Raw genomic sequence first — 27,434 nt, 5'->3', positions numbered from 1 at the left:
TTTGCGGATGTCTACGCCTACGGAAATGTTTCTACGCCAGCTGCTCTCTATGCAAGTGACAAATCAGTCAGTTCCAATCCTCAGGGCGAGTGGCCACCGACTGCCACACCAGTTGGAAGTTCTCGCTCAGAACTCGTCGTATTGTCGAGCCATGTGTGTGTACATGCGATTTATCTTCTGAGCTAGTTGGTAGGCTTGCGTACACTTAAGGCTAATCAAGGTGACTCTGATAGCTCTACGCTGATCTTCGTTCTACAACTTTACCCAGGTGTCTCAGTAAGAAAGGTCTCTCCCACTGTATCCGGAACTGCTGTTAGGTTGACAGAATAAATAGCAGTGAACGGTAGTCTTTCGTTCTCTTTTTACTTCTGCTAGAAAGTCATGGAGGTAAATCCGACATTCCGGCCGCTTCTTAGATTGCTGCCACCTTAGTCCCGGGTTTTGGTGGCTGGCGGTCGCAGCCGCAGCAGTAGCTCATCGATTCACCGACCGCGTAAAGCAGAACTTGTCGCTTTTCGCAACAAAAATGTGGTAATGTACTCGTAACCGAGCGTGAGACCACCTCGAGCGATCTCTTCCACGGAGACAGCGTTAGTTTCCGACATTAGTAGTTATGGCCTGCCGCCATAGTGACGGCCTGACAGAAGTGGGGAACGGCGAGTCAAAACAGCCGGGAACAAATAACCACTTCTTCATCAGCCTTATTTCGAATCGCTAACCTCTTATTTGCGAAATTGCTCTGTACATGATAGTGCTGACGTAATAGGTTAACTATGATTATAGTGCTTCAGATCATGCAGCTCTGACGCACACCGTGTCGTCGATCGCCTGGCAGCAGAATTACATAGAATGGCAGAAATTAACACGGTGATGCTTTTTGAAGGTGCCTATAACCCGTGCGCGAACCAATACTTAATTCAGTAGACAAACTGAGCTGTGAGGTGAGAAAGCAAGCATGTATAACGGCCTTCCGAAGTGACATTTAAAGTATGAGGAATACGTTTGAGCCGTCTGAATTTTATTTGAAGTACGGTTAGTATCTCCGTACAGGAACTTCCGAGTATGTTTTGTATTAATTTCATTAAAAACTCAATAGAATATTATAAAAATGTTTGGCAAAACAAATGCTTTGTAAGGAAACAGAATGAACAGCACGGCAGGGGAGTAGAAAACTATTTACATTAGAAAAGTTTGTTGTCATAGTCATATTTTAAGAGCGAAAATTTGGTAAATGGTAGTACTAGTAGTTTCTGTCCGAGTGAAAAGCCTGTTATAGAAATACCGAATAGAAGATGTTTGAAACCATGCAAGCTTTAAGATGCTAGAAAAATTATGTGCATTCCAAAAAATAAAATAAAATAAAAATGGCTCTTAGAGCTCTCTCTATAAAGCGAACCAGCCGATACGGTTTCTCTATTGTATCATTCACTTTACGAAACTGAACATTACTTCAGTTTGAAGTACGAGCCTAGAGTGACTGTGCATAGGCAAGCAGGTCATAAATCATTGAGCAAACGTTTACTAAGATGAACTTACTATGCAAGTTAGTGTCGTACAAAAATAGGCTGGCGCGAGTTATTTCATTCAGGTTCACATAAAATACAACGTATCTTACTGATTTAATACCTAGAAAACTAACAATAACTCTCTGTGTTACTACCAAAAAGTCAGTCCCCATGTATCAGAGTATTTTGATACTCCTTTAAAGATTCTTCTTATATTATATGGACGTCGTTTTGTAAAAAACATTTAGCGGAATATATAATGCTTATGAATGAGGCATAATGGAAAATGCGTTAGTAATAAGAAATAAAGCAAAAACCGTTTGGAGACTTTGAGGAAACGACGACTTATCTGCGCATGTTGAAAGCACCCAAACGGTGCTGGTCTCTAACGACAAGATGGAGAAATGTCCTGGCTAAGAGCAAAACCAATTATATAAACATACTCTAAAGCGTACGAATTTCATTACATGGCCTCATACCTGTTTCATATTTTAATACAGACAGCTACAGCATAATTCTTGCTTTAGACAAAAAAAGCAAACAGCGTCATTTAAATGTGTAAAAATAGCGGTTACTCAATTGGAATTTATATAGAACTTAACCGTTACTTACAGACTCTGTATGCAGTACAAACGAGCGGAGCTACTTCTATGTAGCAACTATAAACATAACATATGTCAGTGAGGTAATACAACAGGCAATGAGGTACGACGATTGTTGTATTACCATAGTAGATCAGTACAATTTATTTATACGGCGTTCCGTCTAAACCAAAATTTCTCTTATAGGCTATTTCGAAGATACCTTTTTTTTGCATGTGCCTGAATTGTCATCCTTGATGGCTCTGCTTTTTCAATATAAGTGCTGCACTTCGCGACCACTTTCAATTTCGAACTTGAACTGGACCTGATTGGTCATTTTTAAAATACTTATTCCCTATTCTAAGCACAACATTTGCATCACAATTGTCCAACAAACGATATTAGTCAATATCGACTTTAAAATATCGCTCTAGTACGATAGATATAAAAAAATACCTAACGAAATTATGTTTTGGGCCAACAGCAAGCTAAACGCTTCTAATATACAATAGTTTAAAATGGTCAAAAAGTTCAAAAAAAAAAAGCATAAAAACAATTTTTACCACCCAATTAGCAACAGATATTCTTCTTTCTAAAACGGTCGTTCATGTATGGAAAGTTGCAGCTAACAACAAGAACGACTTTGAGACATCTGTATACATTTTCATGCCTTTCCAGTCTAAACCATATTATAGATCTTCTGGTTTACCTCATGAAGATCTTCCTCAGATTTTTTACAAGCTGCATGAAAACTGACAATAATATGCAGCACTGTTTTGCAATTTTGGGCAAGAAAAGAAGTTTGTTATCTTGGCGAAATGGTGATCCTGCGTGATGAGATTGGATAATAGCTGATCTTCCTTCAGTCAGATTGCACTGCTTTCCGTCATGATGGGTTCTTTGTTCGGTTCTAGACAGAACTGGCTTTCTTCCAGCGGCAAAGGTATCGGAGAGACGCATGGTCGCTCCGATAAAGCGTCCGCTGAAGTTTAAGCGGATTCAGACGCAACACCTATCACGCTTACTTGTGACGTAGTCATGATTTTGTAGATATTGGAAGAATGTGATTTCCATTAGAGACATCAAGTTTCGATGGCCAATTACGAAATATTCACGCAGGATAGAGGTCTTTTGTCCGCGTCTAATACATTCTGTTCTGATTCTGTTTTTAATATCAACAATCCCAAGCGTTCTGGGAAGAGGCGGAATCGTCGAAGCAAATCATGATTTGCTCGAAGGCTTTAGAATGTGAAGGCTTGCCAGGTATACGATATAACTCATGAATGCCCCTGACCTATGTGGGTAGCTCTGACGCGAAGTCCTTGAATGGTATGGTTTAGAATAGGACGACTAGAGTATTGGTCCATTCGAAATTATACTGCATGAGGGTGTCTTTTAGAGATAGATGAACCTCTTATTCGCCCCCCGTGTATTTTGGCAACCTAAAGAAATCCCGGTTGCATCGCTCGTTTCGTGCATCTTTCATCTTCGAGTGTCCCACAGTGGGAACCACAAAGGGAAGAAAGTGAGCATATCAGAATATCCAACTGAACTCCCTATTACATACACTTGGAGTTCTTGGGCTCGACACTGATGTTAGGCAAGACTAGATATATAGCTTCTATCGGTGTATGCCAAGCATCACCGGTACACATCGGGAAACACTGCTTTTTGAATCGAAACACATTTTCCATTGCTTATAATTCTCAGTCTCGCAATGCATGTTGGCAGATGCTTATATATATATATATATATATATTACACAGAAAACTGGCTAGAAGCACATTATTCATGGTTACATGTTTCTGTACTTATACGGTGTACCACTGTACGACATTTGTATAGCATTGAGATATGGTGTTTTTTTCCAAAAAAGTAAATCTTCTTTGCGCATGCTAAAATTGCAGCTACGTTCCCTATAATGTATTGTACACACATTCGCGCGCGGTGCAATTAGACAGCGGCAGTGATCCGTTGGACTAACATTAGCCAGACGACATCGCAATACTGTTAGCAATATGTCATCCCCGCCTTGACTGCCTTCATACATATCGCAGAAGGCAACAATAGGATAAGACAGGGTAGGTACCCTGTCTTATCCTATTATTAATAACGTATTGACTGCTTTGGACCAGGTCATTTTCAGGCAACACTGTTTAGAAACTATAATAACAAATAACTTTATAGGCAAAGTCGCAAATACAAGATGGTATCAATTTGCAAATCAGATGATTACTTCGTCTTCTGCTCTCAGTGTTTCGTGAACACGTTTTCAACATTTGAATGATGGCTGAAAGTATGAGACGTCAGAGAACTGGCGCAAAAATGGTTCATAGGTGAAAATCTATTACGCCTATCATTATACGGCTAATATTTTTAGTCCCATATTGTATATGGGTTCGGGGCGTAAAACATACAATATGGAGGCGCTGGATTATATATTAGCTGTGGAAGCGGCATCTGCTGGACTCAAGGCAAAGCATGTTTCTCTCCAGGAGCATACGGATCGTTTATACCTAACCTAGTAATAAGAGCGACCAACTACAAAATGCTTATTGACAAAGAATCTCATAGTTATTACATGTACCTGTACGCGCAACGTCTCCTATGGAGACCGGGCTTACTGGTGAGGTTTCGTATTAACAGTGCAAGAATAATTATTTTGTAATTACCTTTTGGATATGTAAGGCTTAGCCCGGAACGCGTCCACGCCTTGATCCCACTTTTGCAGACACTCAGACCTTGATTGCGCCATCCGCTAGAGTGGGTTTCCCTTTTCGTGCTTGGAGCCTTCCTTCTCTTTAACTTGCTCCCTCTCAGAGAATCAGATACTACATGCTAGGTAAAATGTCGTTATCCATTGCAAAGTCGTTTTAAGATTAGATGCATATTCCTCCTGTAGGGAGCTCTTCGTGAATGAAGCACCCAGTTTACATTAACTTGTGATTATAAATCGTACTAATGACTGCAACCAGCTTCCACCTGGAAAATCGATGGAAAGGGCGTTCAGATATAGAATATATTTAATTCACAGCAAATTTATTAGGACTTGCTTTTTCATGAGCTAATGTAGATGCCATACCGCGCGCGGCGACATCAGGTAAGCAGCTTGAGTTCTGTACATCTTTTAATCAACGCATTATTTTCCGAACGTACATCACATACACGGGAAAGAGTTTCAGTCCTTTGCACACATAGGGGTCAATCGAAATTTCTAGGGGAGAACCTGCTCCTCTAATTACGAAAGGGGGCTAACTATCAACTAGATAATTGCCCCATGTATAACATCTATCTGAGAAGTCTATTTACTGTTGCGATAATCCTATTTGCCTGAGTTGGGTTACAAGGTAGTAACTAATAACTTGTATTCTAGTTAAAGTTGACAGCTTTATAAGAGCTATATCTCTCTGTTAATACAACAAACAGTTCATCCTAACGATGGTCGTACTATGTAGTCCGAAGAAAGTTACCCGTTACACAAACACGTACCTTGTATGTACATTCAATTTTAGTCGTATCTTTATCAGGTAGCTCACGTGTACGTTCAAATTACTTCTCGAATGAATTATATAATAATAGATGGAAAGCTGTGTGTATTTCTTTCCGCCATTTATGGCTGCTTAAATTCCTCATTTTTGCTTTTGCATTTTCGATGCGTGAACATTTTTCCAAAACCTTAGTCAAAGACACAACAAAACAAACGACCTCCATACGGCCTATCAGACAATGTAGTGCTGTTGCTTCCTCGGGAGAGATAACAAGAAATTTTCAGTTTGTCCTCCTTCACTCGAAGTACGCTGGTTTGAGTAAGAACTCTTTGCATTCGGCGCATCAGCATGACTTCACAAAGAATATATCGCAGTACGAGTACTGCACAGAGTTGCTTTATAGCTCAGTAGAGAAGTTCTCGGCTTTTTATCTATAAGCGGGTAGTATTCTAAGCAGAACATTTGTTCTCAAAAGAGAAAATTTCTGTCTCTGCAGAGGAACATTTCAAACTCTATCAGAATGCCTTAGATCTATCTAAGAGAAATCTAATCTCAAAATCGGTCGCGCAAAGTCTGTTTCAACATAAAACTGTCAATGACAGCCTATTTTCGTTTTATGATGAGCTCAGCTGTGCACTCGTAATGCAGCGCGTGAGCCGTTGGAATAATATCCATGGTACGTTACTACAAAGTAGCCTTACGCATTATCAGCTTGCCTATCGGCAAAAGTTTAAATTGACGAGCTTGAGCACCAATGCTTTTTCCAATAGTCCCTATGCAGAGCTGGTTTTCTCAGCGGCTGTTTTATTATCGAAATATATGTTCAGGGCGCATGGCGTCCGAAGCATGACGCACAATAATTCATATTTTAAAATTCACTCAATATAGGTACAAGTCGGTTTTGATCCTCCTTCGACAATTGTTCTTAGAAGCTTGACGACGTGTATTATGTTATGTACGGTATAGACCACAGTGATCGACATAAGTCTCTGGGAACGAATATGGCCGAAGATATGTATATTGTTAAATTTTCGTGTTTTAAATTGTATCACCGTTAGAAGTCTACGGTGATTCGATGTACTTTTGTGACTTGTTAAATTATATCGGCTTGTGAATATTCTCTTCCAATCGCAGGTGAGATGACGCGTTTAAAGCATGATGCCGTATGTAATTTTGAGTTTTTGCAATGCGCCGTTAGGGGAGCCTCCGTTAGTTATGTTCGATCAGTTCTCGAGATGGTGCGTTCACAGCTGCTCGATTGGGAAATTGAGGTCGTCTATAACATGACGAAACAGGCCGTTGATGTGCTAAGTCAGGATCCACAACAGCTGGCAACTGAAATACTTAACTGGCTAACCCCATATGCAGGTAAGTTGATTTTTGCTGTTACAGAAGCGCATTACTAAGCTAAGAATCTCTATGAAGTTATGAAAGGTCAAATTTATCTCCAAGACCACGGAGCCTGGAATTAAGTTACTTCCACCATAAGCTGCTTGAGAGACTACACAACAATCATTATTTACCAGTAGTTGGCCCTCCCACATTAACGCTATTATGAACACGGTCTGCTCAGGTTTATTTGTAGTCACAATTTCTTGCTTATTGCTAAGTAACTGCTTCGAGTTTTTCCTTGAGCTGCCGTCAGTCAGCTCGATACGTATTGTCCCAGCTACTACTATGACTGCACGTAACGCTCCCCCGTAAGTAAAGGGCTGGCCATATACGTACACGGTAGTGTTATTTAAATATTGCATTCTAGATAACATTCACTACTGGTAGGTATATACTATTTAGTTGTTTATTGTTCCACGTGATAGTTAGTCCTCTCAACTATCGGTGGATGATAAGGCTCTTTTGCTTCTGTTGTAATGGACTCCCACTCCTACTAACTACTTTACTCTCCAACTGAAGCGATAGAAAAGCAGAATAAGATCTTTGAAAGATGGATAGTTTTCTGCTATCCAGGCCAGCCCAACAGATATTTGGCGCTTGCTTGTACATAAGCTTTATCCTGGCCAGAGACTAGCAACAGCTACAACCGCAGCAGGCGCCAGGCACAACGTCTTAATCGATATGGGCTTGACGCAGCATGGCCGAAACAGCGCTACCCTACATTATTACCAATAAATGATCTCCCCCCTCGATTCCTATTCATTAGTCTGTTCCCTCGATAAAGATGTCACGCCACATGTTCATAAACGACGTGGGGGTTACACACTTTACGCTAACAAGCATACCTTAGCTTAACTAATGTTGATATTACGCCGTTCGTTTCCACAGCGGTTTTTTCCTTTTCGAAATCTTGTTCCGTAAACTGCATTTTGTAGACGTCTCTTGCGTGATTTTTTGGTTACCATACGCCAATGCTTTCAAACTAATGCAACTATTATTGTTATTTCGCTTCGTATTACTCTTATCGTTCATTGCAGCTGACGGCAACTTAAAGGTCCTCGAGGATTTAGTTAACCAAGCAAATTCGTGGTGTCAGAAGGCCAAGACGCCGCTTCTTGTTCCACAGACGACATGGCTTAATTTGAACCTGCCCCCGCAGGTAACTTCGTTGACGCTGCCATCTGCAGTTCGTTTCATGACTGTGTCCAACGATAGCCAACGTTTGTATGCCGTTCTGGAGGACGACGAATGCAATATACAGGTCTACCGTATAGCTACGCGTCAGAAGACCATGTCAATGACAGGTAACACACCTCATCAATAAAAAAACCTACGAATATAAAAGAAAGGGTAAAAATGATGCGCATTGATAATAGCGATAACATTATCCATTATTGAAAAGAAAAGTTAACAACAACCAGTGTAATTTTTTTGTCGTTATTATTTACTAAGTTACACGGTTTTCAGTCAGTTCAACAATCCGACGGTACTATGCAGTATTAGTGCGTGAGATAGAGGATTTAGATACCTTCTTCACATATTAATTTATATAATGGTAGTACGATAGCTTTAAAGCCCAGCCAAACGACATGAATTTGTGCAGTACGTGCGAAATCGGCAAACAAGTATAGTCCCAAAAACGACAGCTAACAGCGCCATGTTTCAACAGGTTTAGTATCTGAATGGGCAAAAACATGCAATCCATGCTGAATAATTCGTTTAGTTCGACTGGCGGATAATTACGTGCCAAGGATTATCTTCCCCAATGCCTTAAAGTACTGAGAGAACCGGTGACGCTAATTCCCACAGGGTCAGTCAAACCTTGTCAACATCAGGCATTGCCGCCTGTTTCAATTAGAGTCCAGCAAAACACAAAGAGGACCACGTTTCCAATAGGAATTTGGCTTTATATCATTTTCGTTATACCAGTGCTTGCCGATAGTTCCAATGAAAGCCACCGACATGCTGCGTCCCCGGGTAGATGCCAACCTCTGACAGTCTGTTGTGCCAATCTTCCTATGCTACCATCGCTCTTGGATCTAAGAGAAACTTAAACAATAGTGTGAGTGGGAGATTAAAGGCAGAAAAACCTCGTACAGCCTAAAATAGCATTGTAACTATCACACTATTTGGACTGCCTAGAAATAGAATTCATGCTTGTCAAACATCTATAACAGTCGGGCAGTCCGTCACGCTGCTGCTGTTGCTGTCCTCTTCCTGTAAAATATGTAATGGCTGCTTTAATTAGGCAATCGTATATCAATTACTATTAACATAGTGAAATAGAGAATGCAGAAGCCAGAAAGTATGCAAACTCTTCATTCTAATAAATCTATATTGCCCACCGTTCTTTTTCGGTGGATGTCTTTTAGACGTTTTGACTCCCGGACACCTTAGATCGAAAATCAGAGCAACAAAATGTTTACCTCACTTTATTAGTCACTTATGTTCCGTTCCATACAGCCGATGGCCCGTGATCTGCATGGCTCTTCAGTTTGGGAAGTTGCATCTCGGTGCCCCAATAAGTAATTGAAGATGGATCAAAGTGGTGCCAACAATGAGAATTGCAAGAATATTTAAAAACATTCGCTATCACTGCGGAATCTCTATAATTATAATTTTATCAGTTATCACACTATTGTTATTATGCCAGCCGAAACCAATCAGTGCACAATCCTTATATTAATTTTAATCATAATAAAAACACATTTAGGTAATCTTCGTTTAATTTAGAAAAGGACACTTCAAGGCAAAACTGAAGAAGGAACGCTATATTATTTGTCCTTGTTTGTAGGCTCAACGATTTTGAAAGATATATTTGCATTAGGTTGAGCGCTTTTACATAGAAATACAATAGCATTTTATTAAATTAATTATTTTTGAAATTTTAGATTTTATATGACATATTCTCTATTTTGCATCTTGTTCTCGAACTCGCATAGTTATTTCTTCCGTTTTCTTCAGGTCATAAGGCGCCGATCACCTGCGTGCGTCTGACGCACTCGGGCTCGAAGCTGGTGACGGGCTCTGAGGACACGACCGTGATTGTGTTCTGTGCTATAACAGGCCAGTTAATGCGACGGTTGAGCTACCACGTTGCCAGCATCGAGTGCCTAGCGGTGACGCACGCTGAGCACCTTCTCATTAGTGGGTCTTCCATTGGAGTAGTTGTCGTTTCACGCCTAGATTCTGGCCAGATGGTCCAACGGCTTGAGAATCATCGCGGGATGATTAGCGCAGTTGCCGTCAATCGCGGAGATGATGTGTTTGCCACCGGTAGGTACCACGATGTCTCGAAGACGGCTTACTTTCGTTCTTATCTCTTATGAATGGGTCGAATCATTTGTAACAAAAGGAATACGCGGAATTGATCAGAAATAGCATTCGCTTTAATTTAATCAATTCCGCCTTGATAAGCACCCAGCTCAATCTCCGTTCATTGAAACTGATAAGAAACTTGCTGAATCGTTCGTATATCTACCTAGATAGTAGATATTCATAATCGTTTACTAAACTGAACACGATTTAAGTTAATGTGCCATTCACGGAAAACAAATGAGGGGCTCTAGATCCAAAAACATCCAGGCTGGGTCCGCGCGTTAGATAGGAGGACGTTTACGAGGGCGTCTATTCTCTACCTTCGAAACATACATTACGTATGTTCTGCAGGGGCGAAATGACCAGGGATAGGTGTACTATTTACGATCTCGAGGACACCGCCTCGAACTGAGTATATTTGAAACGAAGGCCAGCAGGGTAACATTGCTTGAGAGACAAGTTGTCGTCCTTGACGTCATGGTTGTCCTAGTCCAACATGGAGCTTCCCAGTGACAGCACAGTGAAGGGGTCTCCAAGCAAATTGAATTGGGACTGTATTTTGCCTCTTTTTCTCCCCATTTTTTTATTGCATTACTACAACCCTACTTTCTCTTTTACTTTACTCTTCTGCCCACCTGTCTTTTCTAGCCTAATTAGACCTGTTTAGCGGAGAGTACAGGATTGGTACGTGAGCAGTAAACACAGTCATAATTCCTGCTAACGTACGCAGACAGTATAACGAAATGTTTGTATAGTTCCTAGCTACGTACGCAGTTCTATTTGCCTAAACAGCAATGGAACTAGCTACATAATGAACAAAAGAGAAAGGTAAGTAAAATTGATGGGCGAAACACGGCAAACGCTAACCGCGTACTGGCCACTCGGATTCAATCACGGAGTTGAAACAACGCCCGCTGCGCTCAAACGGATATCGTATATATTGTTAGAACGCATACTTCTCAATTCAATTACAAGTTCTAAACACTATTATTCACATCTAATAAACGTTCTTTATTTGGCATTTATTTGTTATTGCTTAAAATAGCATCATACGACCGCACTGTTTGCATTTGGAGCATTGAGGATTTCACACTATTAAATACGTTTACGTTGTCGGCTGCCATCACGTTAATGCGAATCTCATTCGATTCAACGTTCCTGCTCATGATGTGTGAAGACAACTCTATTCACGTTCGGTCGCTCACCACTGGCTCCGAAGTCCATTGCCTCATAGGGTAAGAAAAAGCGTATCAAAATGCAGTGTTTGTTTTCATTATGCCCTCACATTCCCTGTTCGTTACCTGTACGGAGGGGTGATGCACGTACGTACAGCATTCCATTGATATTGACCGTTGCTTTGCACAGCGCATACATAGTTACAAAGGAACACAGTAGTATTATGAAATTATTTCATCGTGACTAAGCAGAGAAGCGGAGACCCATAGGCGCAGATTTAGCTATAGGCACAGACATAATTTCCCGGCGATAGGCAGTTATGCGGGGAAGAGTTACAACGCCAGCCATCTTACTTGGCTTGCCACCTATTTCTGATGTATTCACTTTAGTCTATTACTAGTACCATGCGATGCTGGAGTCCTACCGAACATCCCATCTATTGCTTCCACCAGCCCTCTAACTCGACAGCCAAAGCGCGTTCCGTATTTGTCGCTGTGAACAAAAAGAGAACAACGTTTTGTTGCATTACTTTCATAAACACTTTATCAGCTTTACGCGAGAATGGCCTGAAGTAATTATTTTGTTGAAGTGAACATTTAAGCTACAAGCACGGACATGTAGCGGTGTAGCACAGCAGAAGATCTTTAGAAGTGTTGCATGATGTTAGATCGGCTAAAGGTTGTGCGGTACGCCTGGAAAACACAGGCACTCTAAGAACCACTCTGTCTCACGACCATCTTGGCAATTCTATCGGCTGTATTTTTGTCACTTTACTGTTCCTTGACGTGGTATTTATTTTCCACGAGGAAAACGCTAGCAGGCACAGCAAACTCTTGGTTTTTCGTTTGGCGCCTGACTACCCTTTTTGGCAGATCGATCCAGAGGCAGGCCTTGAAAGGCCTTGGCAGGCTTGCGCCTGCAAAACTGTCACTTGAGTGGTCCCTACATGGTCGTCAGCCAGGGCGAGCTTCGTAGCGGGTATAAGATGTCGCTTGTTTGACCTTCTCTATGAAGAAGCAAAGTGGCAACGCTATCCTGCAGAAAAGCGTAACAGATATCGAGCACCCCTACCAGCGAGGTGTCGCATCACTCGTCAATCTTGTTAGCTTTACAGTCGTGCAAAAGGGGCGTAATCCCGTACGGCCATTCATAGGTCGTAGTGGATATATGTATAATCACATCTCAGGCACGCTCCAGTGCAATACGATAACGTAAATCGAACTTCAGAGTAAAATACACAACTACTCAGACTAAAAATTATAAGAAAAACATAAGCGTTTATAGCTCACATGGCAAACAATTAACGTTTTGAAGAACGATCGAACATTCTGGTAACAGTAATACTAAAAAGAATAAAACGACATACCGTATATGGCATGGATTTCTTGCGATATTTTCCAAAATAGTTCAGCGAGCATCATCTGGCGATACTGTAATTATGGGAGCATTTCTTGCAGCGAGTGCTTGTGTCTCTTCGCATACTATGTACGAATATAACATGTGTCACCATTACTGCTCGTCTAAACTTCAGAGACGACAATTTGCGATGGTCAGAGTCTGCTAATTGCAGTATTTCTTTTATGTTGTGACTGGTCTGCAATCTACATTTAATTACAGATACACGGGCGTCGCACGGAGTGTAGATTTTGCCCGCGATAACTGTCGCTGCATTGTTGGCACCGACGATGGTAAGGCCTATATCTTTGACGTGCACACAGGCGAGCTGACGGGAACGCTAAGCACAAGTGTCGATAACCAGCCGACGGTTGCGCTGCAAACACAGAAGACCGATTCGTTTCTTTTTACTGCAGCCGGTTCGAAGGTGACGGTGTGGCACTTCTATCTTAAGCGTAGCGAACTCCGCCATCCAGCTAGGCCGAAAAGTAAAAAGCCGGAAGGACATAAAGACATTGTCACCTGTGTCGCAGTTGCTCGAGACGGCAGTGTTGCCGTTACAGGTTGGTCGTATTGTCTAGTTCGATTACATTGAAAAATTCACACAATTTGCGGCTAAGTGACGAATAAAAACAAAAATAACCGCCGTATAAAACCTATTTATACATATAGCGGCTACACTACTTCCACGGATAGGCTCAACTTAATTCAACCTAGATTCTACTACAGTTATCGCACCTACATATTTGCAGAAATACCTTTCAACAAGCGTCTTAAACTACACAATAGAGACACATACATTTGTCAAGAGCTCGATTTCTGTTACATATCAAAAATAATTTTACCTTTATCCTATATTTGATCCAAGTGAGCCTTGCTTAAATTGTTCAGCGGTACAATGTAAGGTAGGTAATAGTATTTCTATCAATTGTCCATAGAAAATGTAACCGGTCAGCTGTACGGGATCTTTGGAAGAGGAGAACTGACAAGAGAACTGAGAGCAGTACAAAGCAAAACGAAATCTTGATATCTGGCTAGGAATGGGTTAATGATTCAGCTTTGGTATCTACTTGGTAGCTAAACGGCCACGTACTTCTCGCTATGGGAAGTTGTCCATAACGAGCTATTTGTTTGTCGCCAGTCAACATAGGTTAAAAATTTTCTTTACGGCTGTATATACTATCATGACGATACGAAATCTTTATTACTTGTCTTTGTAATAACAGAAGTAATCATTATTATTGTTGTTGTTGCTAACAAACATATAACGCGATTGTTACATTGTCGTGTTCATAAAATTTCGCTGCGTACGCGAACGTAATAGCGCACCGCTATACAAAAATATTTCAATTGATGATGACCTAAAGCCGCGACTCACAGACCCGGCAGTCAGAGATCGAGGCTAACGGCGATTGTGCCGTGACTCGTTACAGATGTAGGTAATTTGGCCTGAAGCAGTGTGAGTCCTCTTTGCTCAAAAACACATTTGGATTAATCTATATTAGATGCGATGAGATCCTTTTGCTGTTTTCTTTACGATTGGAGCTACCTAATTACCTAACCTTCCGGCTAGGTTTCGTTTCCTAAAAGGAAAGTTGTCGTGTGATCGATCCTAGCCTAGGAATAAAGCCGACTAGCGACGCCTGCGATGTAATTGACCGGTCTTGTGTAATAGGCAGTGCCGTAGCCTCTCTGATATGATCCGGTGAAGCCATGGTCATATTCCGTATTTAGAACATTCCTGCAAACAGCACGAATTAGACAAGTGTTCGTTTTTATTTCTAAAAATGAAAAAGCGCGTATCTCTCGATAGTGATGCTTTGACCAAGACGAATGCAACTAATATAAGGTAATTATAGGCAAAGCTAACAAGAAATTGAAGATGCCAATATCTAAACACTATTAAAAACACCAATCTACGGATTGTTGTCGGAAAATGCGGAGAAGATAGACCAAAAAGCCTCGATTAGTATATACCATTCATTCACTTGTTCATTTTCAGAAGGCTCAAACGCAGACTAACAATTCTATTAAAAGAAAGCAATATGACTGAGAAGAAAAGAGACCACTGTACATACAGCTAACAAAGGCCGGTTAGGAAATTGAAGAATTCCTGCTAATCTAAGCTCATGAGTAACGCGCGTTCCTGAGAAGCTCGTTACAATGTGTTATATTCACCTCGAATTTTGGAACCTAAATATTACTTATACTCTATACGCTAACGCACAATCTTCGGATTATTATAATTAACGTACCGTCCGTTTCCAAGTTTCCATCCATAATTGCGAACTTCGTATCCCTCAATCCGTCCAGTTATTGGCCTGCCGTATCCCCGATCATAGCGGCCCTCTGAAACCAAATATGCGAAGGTGGAGAGGCCAAGCAGAGGGCGTAAAAATTATTTGGATATCTGCAGAGATCGATAAGCACGCACTACTCCGTTACGAGCGATGCATAGATTGATGCTAATACATTGTACGTACGGCGGGTTGCAGGACCTCTACTAATGCCCACGTATCTAACACTCCTCGTTACAACACAGTTAGTCATGGAAAAGCACCACAAAACCGCCGGGGTCGTCTGATCTCCAATTATTGGTCTTGCAGTGCTAACATACCATATATATGAAAGCTAAGGTGATAATATGATTTTCTGATTTAAGATTCTCGTAAATATCTCAAATCGCCATGAGTTGGCAGAGTCATGACAACACAAGATATTTAAGGCTAATTTATTGCAAAAAAAAAAAGTTACAACCATGCTTTAGTTAGTTAGTTCTATTGGTGATTATGTTATACCGAAGCTTATGGCAAACGTAGCCATCCAAGGGGAAATAAAGGAGGCGGCAAATCTGAGCAATACTGAGAAGCTTCCTGAAGCTTCAAGCGCAAAATGTATTTGGACAAATGCCTATAGATAGGTACGCATTTTTTCGATAATAGGAAGTTTAAAGTAGTAAGATTAACTGCAAATAATAAATCTGAAGTAGTCGTGTTCGAAAGAATCAGTAAGACAAAGAAAATTAAGTTCTCTCTAGCTGAGTATTTCTGTTTAAGTTCGTTTCTGAATTTTCGTCTATAATTGATTCTACGCAATACGCGCATATATTCTAACTAGGGCAAAAGTAAACTGACAACAGAACGACGGAAGGCTTGACTCACAAGCTGAGTGTGAGCAAATGGTTATGGCTAGTTCAGCGTTTGAATAACATTTGGCGACACACTATATATCATTCACTTGGCCTCAATCTGGCTGGCTGTCCAGGAAGGACACTAGTCGACCCTGATTCATTACCAACACAAATTGAATATTGTCATGATCTATATTTTTAGCATGTGCAAATTGGACGTAGAACGAAGGTGACTGCTGTCATGGGATTTGGCGTTTTAATTTAACGTCCGAGTCAGGACGAAGAGGGAACGCGGCGGAATGAGAAACGTTAATACGATCTTTGTAGCAGTTTCGCACAATAAGTTCATCCGAGGGATATCTCGTATTTTCTTACCTGCCGGATATCTTGTTTGCCCGAAGAACGTGCCAGGCCCATTTCGAGGATAATGGTCATTGTAATAACCGCGTGGTTGGTATCTATCAACAAGTGGAACATTGTCCTAGGTCGTTAGTGTCTCAGTGTCCGATCGTTATCAAAATTATAGTCATTAGTATGCGACAGCAATGAGAAAGGTATCCTAACCGCTAATTAGTATAATTCTTTATTTGCAAACGAGACTTTAAACGTTCATAAACTGATCGTCGAAATATCTTTCAAAGAATAAAGTTTACACTTCCTTTATAAAGATCATTCAGATATCAAGGCTTTTATTCCTATTATATTTATCCCCATTGAAAAGCTGTTGGACCCGTGATTTTGTTTCATTATGTGTTTTTCCTAAAAACCGCATTAGCGTACGGAAAATGTACGTATGTCAACCTATCGTATGCAGCGTAGCGATCGTATATGTCATAGAGGCGGTCAGGGACTCGATTGACGTCTGCTAGGCGTGCCACGCTCTGCCGGTCTTTGGTGAAATCTCGTTGAAAGTCTCGAAGATAATAATCCCGACCTGTAAATTGTGTCAAAGGATTACCGCTACTATCAATTATGGCTGTAACGGCAACTGACATATAAAAAGAATCAGATAGAAGAGTATTCGTAGGGTACTGGATTTCTAGTTAACAATGATGCAGGTAACGGGATATTCTGTTACGGAATCCGAGTAGAGATCAACTAGGGGAAAGCTGTCAAAGAATAGTTATGACAATATTTTCATGCACACATAAGCATTACATTATAAAAACAAAAAATGGGTCTTAGATATAAGTAGAAAATTTTGCGGAAAAAACTATCTAATTAGCTTGGACCTTAGCAGGAAGTATAAACGCACCACATACTAGGTCGACGATATCGAACCATATCAAATAAACCACAATAATATAAAGATGACCATGATAGAATAATTGTAATGAAAAGATACAGGTAACCTGCACTCAGGAAATGAAAAGCAATAATTGAAATAGCCAACGAAGGCAGGTACAAACGGTGCAGGAACTTGAGAAGGATTCCGTACGCATATCTAGAATTCCTGGTCCACATAAGCAATTCCAATGGCGTATTACTCAAAGCAAAAATAGCTGCCGCAATAAGTGCTGGAATAGAGGATTATCAACGATCTAACGGAAAAAATATAACTTGTTGGAGGAGTATCGACCAGCGCTTAGCGGAAGAATGGGGAAACATTATAGGCACAATATGAGAAATAGCAATTTTCCGAGGCTGCAAGAAGAAAAATAAGACACAAAGCAAAAATAAAAAGCAATTTATGATAAAACACAGAAGAAGTGAGAAATGGAGGTTTCTTATAGGTTCGTTAAGCAACAAAATGAAATTCAAAAAAGAATACGTAGTAAACAATAGAATGTATACAATCGAATAAATCAGTGAAACGAAGGTGCAATAAAAGAGACAATAAAAGCGATTCCTGCGGAACCGCAAAAAAAGCATTTAAATGAAAAAGTCCGCCCGTGACGACGACAATAACGTGCCCATACTGAGACACAAGGGAAAATCAAGACATCGACTCTTGGGCAAGGAATCGCTGGCAAAAAATTCGTTAGGAGCTTACAAACAGTGATCCAAGCAAAGTGCACAGAGGACTTGCAGCACCAGCACCGAAAGAATAGCAAAACTCGATAAACACTTACCGAATCGAGCTAATTTTGAATCGGTCGTCGAACAGAGGTCTGTTCGTTGAAATCAGGTAAGGCTATTAAGTGGGCCAAAAAAATAATTTGATCTTTGCGATAGAAAATAATGGAAAAAAAAAGCGTTTACGTAAAACTTACATAGGCATTTAAACGCCATTTCTTCCAAATATATATGTATAGGCAAAGCTAAAAAAATTTAATCTGGTAATTCCGAAAGAAGCAAAGGTTAAAGAAAAGATGTCTGCATCGTCTATACCTGCCTTTATGCTACATTTTACTTATGTTACCTATACAGGTACTAGAGAGTAGTCGGATTTCAAAGGAGATATAGATGTAGTAGTATTTGAGTTTAGGCCAAATATCGTGTTGTTTGCTGACGACACGCTGATTTTAGCAGAACTAGAGAGGAGTTACAGGGAATGCAAAATATCTGCGGCGAAACTGCGGGGAATGTAGAACAAATTCTCAATAAAAAAGAACACAAGAATATGAGCTTTCCATAAGTTGTAGCTCAAGTGAAGACAATCGAATGCAGAGGTAAAAGGCACAAACATTTGAAAGTACAGGTTGCAAACGAAGGTAATTTCCTTATGGAGAAAGTAGCCACACATGTTTATTTCTAAATACTGCAAATGCATAGCTCTGCTAACGATCACGTGTGTAGATATGGTAGTGCAAATTACTATAGGGGCAGGGATATCTACTCTTTCGCACAGCACAAAAGGTGCGAGACAACGCCAAGAAATGCAACGTATATAAGTACATGTGTGCGCGACCCATTCTCAGATGGTGACGTTGGGTTTTCTTGTTTCCTTATTAACAAGGCCCGCGCAAAAATATTACTTGAAGAGAGAGTGAAGGTATTTTGCACAAAAGGGAAACACACTACTGGGTTTAACGGCCGCGTCTCCTGAAACAATACAGTAAAATGAGCAGTATAGAAGACAGTAAAATGGCTATTTTTAAGTGAAAGAAGTACGTGATAGACATTGAAGGTTATTGCACTATGCATACACCAACGATCCGAAGGTAATGCTAAGGAGAGGTGGAAACAGGACCTGATCCGAAAGAGCTCACTGGTACGTCATAATGCAGATGAGCAAAGCTACTGAGTGGAATATATAGCATGTCCCAACTCAAATGCATCTGACCCTTTTGTTGATTGCAAAGCTTGTATGCTACATTCAAGCACTGTAGAAACACATAAAAGTAAGTCTGGGTAGTCTCTGCCACAACGAAACTCATCGTATTGGAATCATAAGGGAAGCTAGGAAAGGCAACATCATGTATAAAAACATTCTCGAGGTTCTGCAAAGACGGTCAAATGTAATCAACTGGAAAAGGGTAAGAGAGAGTTTGCGAAATGGTCTGTTTGTACATTGCAGGTAGCTCTGTTAATTATGCAACAATACATTATTTCAAGCACGTTTTGAATTTAGGATTCTGCCTTCAACATGTATATTACTAGTATTTTGCTTCTGTGTCCAGGCAACTCTCCCTACGGACCAAGTGTACAATAACTAAGACACGTTCAGATACGCCCACTGTTATTATCTTTAAATAATACGTTATTTAAATTATCTGGAAATGCTAGTTAGCTAATAATTGTGGGTTGTATAGCAGTAGCGTTATGCCAAGCTGAAGGCTTGTGTATGAAATAATATAGGCCAATTTTAACGATAACATTTCATTGAACGTCTTCTATTCGGTCGGTTTTTACAGGATTTCGTCACCTGTAAATACTACAAGTGTTGATTTCGTTGCAAAGAGAATGCTTCATTGCAGATATTTCAATTACACTGGGAGCCTGAAAAGAGCGCCTGTTCAGGCCTACTTAAAGAGCGGCTAGAAATGTACCTAGTGTGTTTACCATCAGACCTATTTGTTTGCCAGCCGCATACTCTAAGCTGTGCAAATTAATCAGCGAACGGGCTGTCTGCTCATCGGACTATCTTATTGAACGTCAGCCAGATACCCTTCTAGCCGTCGTCTGCTGTAGTGTATGTTTAAACAGCAAAGAAAAGCAATTGATAATAGCTTAGACAAGTAGGCATACATGCGACGTACCCGATCCATAATAAGCTACTTACACTAATATGGTACTTTATAATGATGGGTATTATATGGGCTTACCGTATCTGTCGTAGCCATATCCACGGTCAGGTTTATATCCACGATTGTAACGATTATAGTTTCGATTATAACCGTCTTTATTATATCCATCAGGTCTGAGCACACTGTTATGGCACAAAATGAAAAGTATTATATTCAAATATATAACAATATTCAAACAAAACAAAGGACCGAAAGTGCAGTTCATATAGCAGACGTACTATTACAAGATGCCGTCATAATGCTCGAAAGTGTTTGTTTGCGGTCGTTCGACACGAACCTGACAATTCGATCAGGGCGCGATCCATCTCTTCCGTAAACGCGGTCGTAGAACCTGTCGTAGACGCGATCTCTATCATAGCGGTCCGATCGATCTATCCGTGAAGACGATCTACGGCCATAGCGTGCACCTTGGCGGTAGTTCATATGATAATCATTCTCGTACGCAATCCGACCTTGGCGAAAACCGAGAAAGCCCACTATATCAGTCAATTGATGACATGCGCATGTAACTGCTTTCTACTCTGAGAAATAACTTCTTTATTAGACAATTGCTTCAGCCAATATATACACGAAAAAATCTATACACAACCAATATATATATATATACATAAAAAGAAAACGAAAATCGTTAACCGGTGTCCTTCTCGATTTGGCAAAATCAGGAATCTGGCTTTAACCTATGTATCAAACATATTTTAGCCATATACACGTATAGCCCTCATGTATTGTCTGAAAGGCGTGAGAACCAAATCGTTGTTGGTTTGGACGCCGACGACCTCGTCGCTCACCACTTGATGTCTCGTCTTTTATCTTCTATCGAAGCGCTGTGTTGCTAATTAGAATTTATTTTCTGTCCTCTTTTTGCTTTGCGACTTCCTTAGCTATTATTACTATGGAAACAAATTTTCGGGATCAACGCTTATATACAACATCAAGGACCCGCCGTCGCTATTAGGGATTTGACCAGAGTGGGCCTTTTCGGACCTAAGTGAGGCTTTTCAGCAAATCTGTGGAATGATATGCCAACCACATAGTCAACTAATAACGGTTCCATATTTTCCTCAATATATTTTCCCTAATTCCTTATTTTCTTGATGATTGCTTATATAGACGTACAAATAATACTTTTTGCCAAAAAGGAGATTTGGATTGGTGTGACCGCATGCTTGTTACAGAATGGTTAGCTACATTTTTAGAAAAGTACACACTAGCCGCCTAAACTCATATCAACGGTATTTTCGTAGGTGTGCATGCAGATAAGCCTCTTTGGTGTATGAGGTCAGCATTTCAACGAGCCCAATACGCCAAGCTAGTCCATTTGTAAACAATTACAATATAGTTGTTAATATCAACTAGATGCAATATACATTTGCAGGCTGACGCTGAGCGAAATTTACATGCATATACAAACTGCTAGCCTGTGATCAACTCTATAGACCTTAATAAATTAAAGCAAACGGAAATAGATCTAGACGAAAGCAGCCCTGAGCTACGTACCCACCTGTTTCTCACAAGCTTTGCCGGTCAAGAGAAGATCAAGAGAGGACTAAGCTTCAGGCACGTTTGAGGACACCTGACCGAATATTCTAATCAATGAAGGAAGGGGTGACACTCTGCGTTCTAATTGGCCCAAAACGAGCGTTATCGGTTATTACTCATTGTTTGATAGCACCAATGGGCTTTGTTGTACGATATGGAACTATAGGCAGTCTTGCGTTGACTGTTCTCGATAGCCAGGCTTAAACTTAATCAGTTTTAAGCTTCTCAGTGAAGAGAAAGCATCGACCTTGTTAGCTCAAATCTGCGTTCACTCACACTGCGTACACGCGTGCTAACTAATAGTAAATGGATTAATCCATATGCACGGGATTTCTGTGAGTACTAGCTGCAAAATCGTACAGTTTGTGATAATGCAGTGTTTCATATGAGAACCTTTTCCTTCGTCGAGGGAATCGTTCGAAGTCGCTCAAAGCACTGGAAAAACGCCGCCGAAAATGACTAATCAGCTTTGCACTTCATCTGATTGACCTTACTGACACAGAACTATCGTATTTTTTAACACATAAATAAGGCAATGGGGCATTCCGAGCTCAATCGTTGACCTACAAGCAGAGAGGCTTGCAGGTACCTACCTACGGTAGCTCGGATGACCGAATCAAAATTCTGTCCCCATAATCGTGCATTATGTAATTTGAAAAAATGTAGATACTCTATACAGATCATCATTAGTTTGTTCCATTTGCTGTGCGACACTGTACATAGCCGAAGTAGATTCAGGTTTGTATCAATGTTGGTCTAATGGAACACGTAATGGCGGTGTCGGACGTAAAACTCGAAGCATTTAACTTGAGGCACACGTTAATGTAAAGTGAACAGCCTAAATAGGTATCCAACAATCCTAAGTTAACCAAATTAATTCCCGAAAATCAGTAAAAAGACTGTTTTAGGTTGTTACATTATAAGCGATGACATCCTGAAGCACTTTTAATGAATGGGATGTTAACCTGCGAAGGTAGATTTTTCTGACAATTGTTTGACGACAGTATGAAGCAATCGTTAAACGAAAGCCTATATATCACTCCTAGGCCAATGAGCCACCCTTTCAGAAGGCAAATAGGTTAATCGGTCTATTCTGAAAGCGCGAGAGGAAGCCGCTTTCGCGCGATTTCTCAGTCAGCCGGTTCGTAAGTGAAATGCTAAGTAATATATAGATGATAAAAACGAAATTATGTAGATCTTGTACGAACTAGTTATACATTTTAAGATATGAAGTTAACGATCGCGAACGTTTCGTTGGTTGGACACGTCGCGTGCTGTTTTTTTTTTTGGACAATAAACAATTTCGCGTCATATCCGCGAACGTGTGTGATCGCTCTCAACGAGTGCTGTTGCGGGGGTGGCTTCTATTATACCTTTTTTTTTGTTATGAAGTGTAATAATGCTTTCGGAACCCGGGACTTCCCGAAATCCTCAAAATTGACACAATTCGTCGCTATATCTAAAGTCATACAAATTTATCGATATGAGCTACTGGCCCACACCGAGTTCCCTATTATCAAATTATTATGACAACAACGAAGAGGACCCACGACAAATTATGCCAGAAGCAATTCAGTAGTCTTATTATTGCATTTATATCTACATTGTCTCATATTGTCCTAACAGTACGGCCTTTCGCGTTACTCACGCGGGTGCCGTTGGCAGGTTTTATCGAAGTACGTTGCTTTTTTTTGGGCAAGTTCACGGTTCGCAGAAATCGCATTATGTTTTCTCTGTACCTATGTTCCAAATGGCCTCCCTAACCCGACGGTGGCAATGGCGGCATCAATAAGATCATAAAGATGAATTATGTTGTACGTCTTTGGTTCTGTATATTTTGCTTATGTATGGGCCTTTCGGCCCCATTCATTCCTCCGTGTTGACGTCACAGATGACGGTGGAATTCAAGCGTGCCGTTTTGAGTAGCCACTCACATCACGTTGCTCGATCTGTCCAGGCGATAATAACAGCCAGACAGGAGCCGGGTACAGCTGGGTCGAGTCTTGCGATGAAGTGACGCAAGCGAAGCACAAACACTCCTTGTAGCGATAGAAGTTTGAATCTGTGTTGATGGCGCAGACCAACTGCAATTAAAAGCATACAGGTAGAATAAAAGATGACGGTGGAGGATATGCAAGAACCCGCTCGCTGCAGTTGCAGGACGAAGAGCACGACTGTTCCGTTAGCGTTTACGTCTCGTTACGTGAGAAAAAAATGGAAGGTAACCACTGAGGGAGAAGAATGGCGAGACAATGCAATACTAGCTTACAGCGGACGATGGGCGAGCAAAGAGCTGCCGTAGTGAGCAGCTCACATATACTGGCAAAATGTCAACGATACACAAGGCGCCACCCGCTGCAGTGGCGATATGGCAAACGGTGATCCGATAAAAACGGAGTGTTTAGCGGAAAGGAAGAGTTTAGAAGCAACTGCGAGTTGCATCCATCGCCACTCCGTTGTCTCCGGTCTTCACGGACGACGACGAGATTCCTGGGTAGCGCACGGCGAGAATAATATTAGCAACTAAACCAGTTATCAGGCACAGTCACGGCAGGAGTAGCAGTAAAGTAAGTCAAAAGTCGATATATGGCCGTTGCTGCCATCTGTCAACAATACGACGACAACGATTGGCGTTTAGCGTTAGATTCCGTTCCATTCGTACTATGGTTGTTGTTAGCATTATAGAAAGAGCGGGAATGCGAAAGCAAAATCAGGGACTGTTTAAGACTTGCTACCTCTTTTTGCTGGTACCAGCAATTTACTTCGCAATCCTCTCGGTACTGTCGAAATGATGCCGGAGCAATTACTGATACTGCTGCTATTTCTTCATTTCGTTCCTTTATGCTGTTCTTTATGCTATTACTGTTGCTATTGATTGAACGTTGTTGCATCTACCATTGTTTTACATAGTCTCCCGCTTTGTTTTTGTGATGAGACGTGTCACGTCCGCATAAGGTTACAGTAAGTGACTGTGCTCTACGATTATCTCGATTTTCATTATCGGTCCAATAGCTGTCCTATCGCTCATTGTTATTATTTTCATTCCTCTCTCTCTAACTGCATGAAATTGCATTTAGTGAACACAACTACGCTTATGCCGTTCGCACCTCTAACGATCTGTTCCTTTCGCAATATATTTGTGTGTAGCTGCACGACTTCCTATTAGAGTCGGTTGAAGTCGGTGAAACATTTATAAACAGAAAAGAAAACATAAAAACACAAACAAACATATTCGCTGCATATACAAGGTGGGCCTTTTTCCCCCCATTGTCTCAATGCTTGATGTCCGATCGGCTTAGAAGTTAACAGTTCGTCAGCAAGTGAACATTATCAATGATGAGCAGTTACAGGCATCCTAAAAAGTCTACTTTGACGTTCTTGCTTAATAGCGGGTCGAAATTGTCTATAATGTCAGTGATGATACAAATAAAATCGTTCGACGACGGCGAACCATGACAAGCAAATTTGTGACATCGTAGACACGTAAAGGACTATTTTTTCTCTTTTTTTTTTTGAATAAAATTTGAAGAGAACTCCTGCTGAACATTGATCCTATATTAATAATCCGTTGTAATATCCAAATATCAAAAAAGTCTAGTATAGCTAGATACAAGCGCAAAAAATATGGAAAAACGATACCCTATGAAGTGGTATTTCTCCATTTAGAGTAAGTAACCAAAAGATAAATTAACTCGAAAACGGAAAAAAACACGCCGCATGTTTAATTTTATTCAAACTATCTCCGAAAACGGGAAATTCGTGTGCATAACCTGCTATCTAGCTGTTCATATTTGTGAATGCCCAGAACAGATCACCCAAGATAATACTAGCGTTAGTTATCCAGAGCTAGAAAGTTTGTGGAATCGAAACACAATAAGAGTAAATACTGCTCTCCGAACTGAGAGAATATTTTACGTTTACGATTCCTGCGCTGCTCAACCATATTCATTTGTCCTGTCTTCCTTAACTTCCATTTAAAGTCTTCCTTAACTATTTGTTGTACACCGAATAACTGTATTTTTTCATGTGGTCCATACGGCATGAAATCACTTACTAATAATATATCTATTGAACTTTTTTATACTCGCAGAGCCACCACCTGATAAGAAAACTTAATGCACGACGTACAACGACAGCTCAAGTTATTGACATTTTCGGCTGTGCTAACTGCGTGTACTTGCAGGCCTTCTGTTCACTTACTTTCCGTTTCGAAAAAACATTTTAGGTTAGGTTAGGTTATTTATTTATTGTTATTTTATTTATTTTTTAATATATATTTACAATGGCGTTTCCTGGATAGAAATCATTCAATAGGATTCGGGGACACCAGAGATTCAATCCGCGCAACAAATCAATCTAGATGATATTTTGAGAAGTTTGAATTATTCCTGATTTTTAGGTGTCAGTATCTCGTGGAGCAAAAGGATATACAGAAACCTGATACAATGCGTTTTTCTCTTTTGGGCTGCAGAAACGTTTTAGTTTCAGAAAAAAAGAACAACGATGAAAAGCAAACAACAAAATCGACTTTGTTTGTACATTTGTTGTTTGCAACAAATGTTATTGCCTAGGGGATGATTTTGCTTTCTGGGTCACACAGTTTTTTTTTTATAAAATATATGTAACCATATAGTACTCGCGTTTCTCTGACATTAACTAATTATATATCATTGACGTTGAGCAAAACGTACGGGCAGAATTATTTTTGTCGAGTGGTCACAAGCAAGACCCAAGCTGCAAGCGAATAGGTCTCACAGGCAGGACCACAAATGCTGACTTGTTTCTGACCCAAACGAAAGCGTATTACGCAAACAAAGTAGATGATCCCCCTTCCGTCCTAGCGCGCACAAAGGAAACTGTGTGTTTTCGGTAGCAGTGTATTTCAACGTAGACATGCTCTGTGATTTCATCTAGGACATAAAAATTCAAGTTAACATTGTTGATGGACGCTGCCAAATTGAACCGTCGTAGGTCGAACGATTACGGTATAAAGCTTCGCTGAGAATTGCGTATCGAGTAGCGTCTGTCACCAGCTAACTTACCTTAAAATGTTGCCGCGTACCCGATTAGCCTCTGACCCTGCTTGTCAAAATTATTGTCATGTGAATCAGAATATTGCTTTTTCTTACCTCTGCTGTATCCGTAGTCATACTCGTTCCTGCCGTATGGATCGCTTAAGCCTGAACCATGATCTCTCTGATCATGTGGATCTCGGTCGTAAATCCCCACGCCAATGTGGCTGTGACCGGCAAACGTCTCGCGCAGCAGAGCGTATAGGAATAGACACAGAAAAGGGAACATCGCTGCGCAAACGGCTCGTGTAGTTTTCCTAATTAATTAATTAATGCTAGCTATTACCAGAACCACCTGCACGGCAACTATTAGCACGAAACCGTAAACACTTTAACGTCGGCGCAATGTTTGACGCTTTCGGTAGAAGTGAACGTTTTAGCCCTCGTCGGTACTTGCAAATCCGTATATCTCGATAATTAAAACGAGGATGACATCACATTCTCTGTCTACCTTGGCAAACAGAAATTAGCCAACTACAATATTCCCGTACGCGGCACGGGGTTTTTAAAGTTTCTAGTATTCGGTGTTTGGTTCGCCTTGTCGCAATCCTATGATACGAAACAACGGTAGCTGTCTATGGGAGAGTCTCTGCTTCTCCTTACTGATCTAGAGAAGCGAGAGATATCCGGCGAGAAGGAGTCCATCGT

General features: G+C 40.7%; 2 protein-coding genes across 20 annotated transcripts in view; one reads left to right on the top strand and one right to left on the bottom strand.

The window, feature by feature from the left end:
• LOC111243631 (protein qui-1-like) overlaps positions 1–27,434 on the top strand; it is a 233,249-nt gene that overhangs the window by 186,569 nt on the left and 19,246 nt on the right. For all 19 annotated transcript variants that reach the window (XM_086977569.1, XM_086977526.1, XM_086977574.1 and 16 more), the window contains 5 exons: positions 6,709–6,942; positions 8,004–8,270; positions 9,931–10,242; positions 11,330–11,519; positions 13,078–13,418. In XM_086977569.1, the coding sequence (XP_086833695.1) occupies positions 6,709–6,942; positions 8,004–8,270; positions 9,931–10,242; positions 11,330–11,519; positions 13,078–13,418 (1,344 nt within the window). The remainder of the gene's footprint in view (positions 1–6,708; positions 6,943–8,003; positions 8,271–9,930; positions 10,243–11,329; positions 11,520–13,077; positions 13,419–27,434) is intronic.
• Positions 13,494–27,267, bottom strand: LOC111243697 (uncharacterized). Its single transcript, XM_022789648.2, has 7 exons — positions 26,844–27,267; positions 20,453–20,627; positions 20,194–20,297; positions 16,787–16,919; positions 16,361–16,443; positions 15,111–15,204; positions 13,494–14,596 (listed from the first exon to the last, which is right to left on the bottom strand). Exons 1-7 carry the CDS (start codon positions 27,013–27,015, stop codon positions 14,473–14,475), a joined length of 885 nt encoding a protein of 294 aa, XP_022645383.1. The 5' UTR covers positions 27,016–27,267; the 3' UTR covers positions 13,494–14,472.

Source organism: Varroa destructor, unplaced genomic scaffold, assembly GCF_002443255.2.
Source record: "Varroa destructor unplaced genomic scaffold, Vdes_3.0 BEIS01000001.1, whole genome shotgun sequence".
Lineage (NCBI taxonomy): Eukaryota > Metazoa > Arthropoda > Arachnida > Mesostigmata > Varroidae > Varroa > Varroa destructor.
Note: the sequence above shows the minus strand (reverse complement) of the source record. Positions and strands in the feature narration are given on the sequence as shown.

Bases quoted from the DNA above. Each gene is read 5' to 3' on its own strand.
- LOC111243697 (XM_022789648.2), bottom strand. From the start codon at position 27,015: ATGTTCCCTTTTCTGTGTCTATTCCTATACGCTCTGCTGCGCGAGACG. The intron at 20,628-26,843 runs GTAAGAAAAAGC...GTTTTCGCCAAG, and splicing joins TGACTACGGATACAGCAGAG to GTCGGATTGCGTACGAGAAT. The intron at 16,444-16,786 runs GTTGACATACGT...ACTTGTTGATAG, and splicing joins CGCTACGCTGCATACGATAG to ATACCAACCACGCGGTTATT.